We start from the raw sequence: 248 nt of genomic DNA, 5'->3' as shown, positions 1-248 counted from the left end.
GCAGGAAGAGAGGGTGGCGGAATCGCCAGGCGCCATCACGCGGGGCCACCGCGACCGTCGTCTGAAGGGCCGTCCAGCCAGTGGCCGCGATCTCGATTCACCGAAAAGATGGTCATGATGGCTGGCATGGACGACCACGAGCGAAAAGTCGTCCTCGAGTTCTGCCACCTGCTCGAGAAAAGCAAGCAGCTGTTCAACGGGCTACGGGATTTACCACAGTACGGGCACAAGCAGTGGCAGGGGTACTT

The 248-nt window shown here is 60.9% G+C and overlaps 1 protein-coding gene across 3 annotated transcripts in view; it reads left to right on the top strand.

Moving 5' to 3' along the window:
• The first annotated feature begins 6 nt into the window (after positions 1-6).
• LOC100744991 (protein SCAI) overlaps positions 7-248 on the top strand; it is a 25,755-nt gene continuing 25,513 nt past the window's right edge. For all 3 annotated transcript variants that reach the window (XR_004461213.1, XM_033319458.1, XM_003484549.4), the window contains exon 1: positions 7-248. This exon is cut by the window's right edge and continues 84 nt beyond it. Coding sequence is in view for 2 of the 3 variants with exons in the window: in XM_033319458.1 (XP_033175349.1) it covers positions 109-248 (140 nt within the window). In the remaining variant the exon portion in view is untranslated.

This window comes from Bombus impatiens, unplaced genomic scaffold (assembly GCF_000188095.3).
Source record: "Bombus impatiens unplaced genomic scaffold, BIMP_2.2 scf_0019, whole genome shotgun sequence".
In the NCBI taxonomy this organism is placed as follows: domain Eukaryota; kingdom Metazoa; phylum Arthropoda; class Insecta; order Hymenoptera; family Apidae; genus Bombus; species Bombus impatiens.
This window is presented reverse-complemented; position numbering and strand designations above follow the sequence as displayed.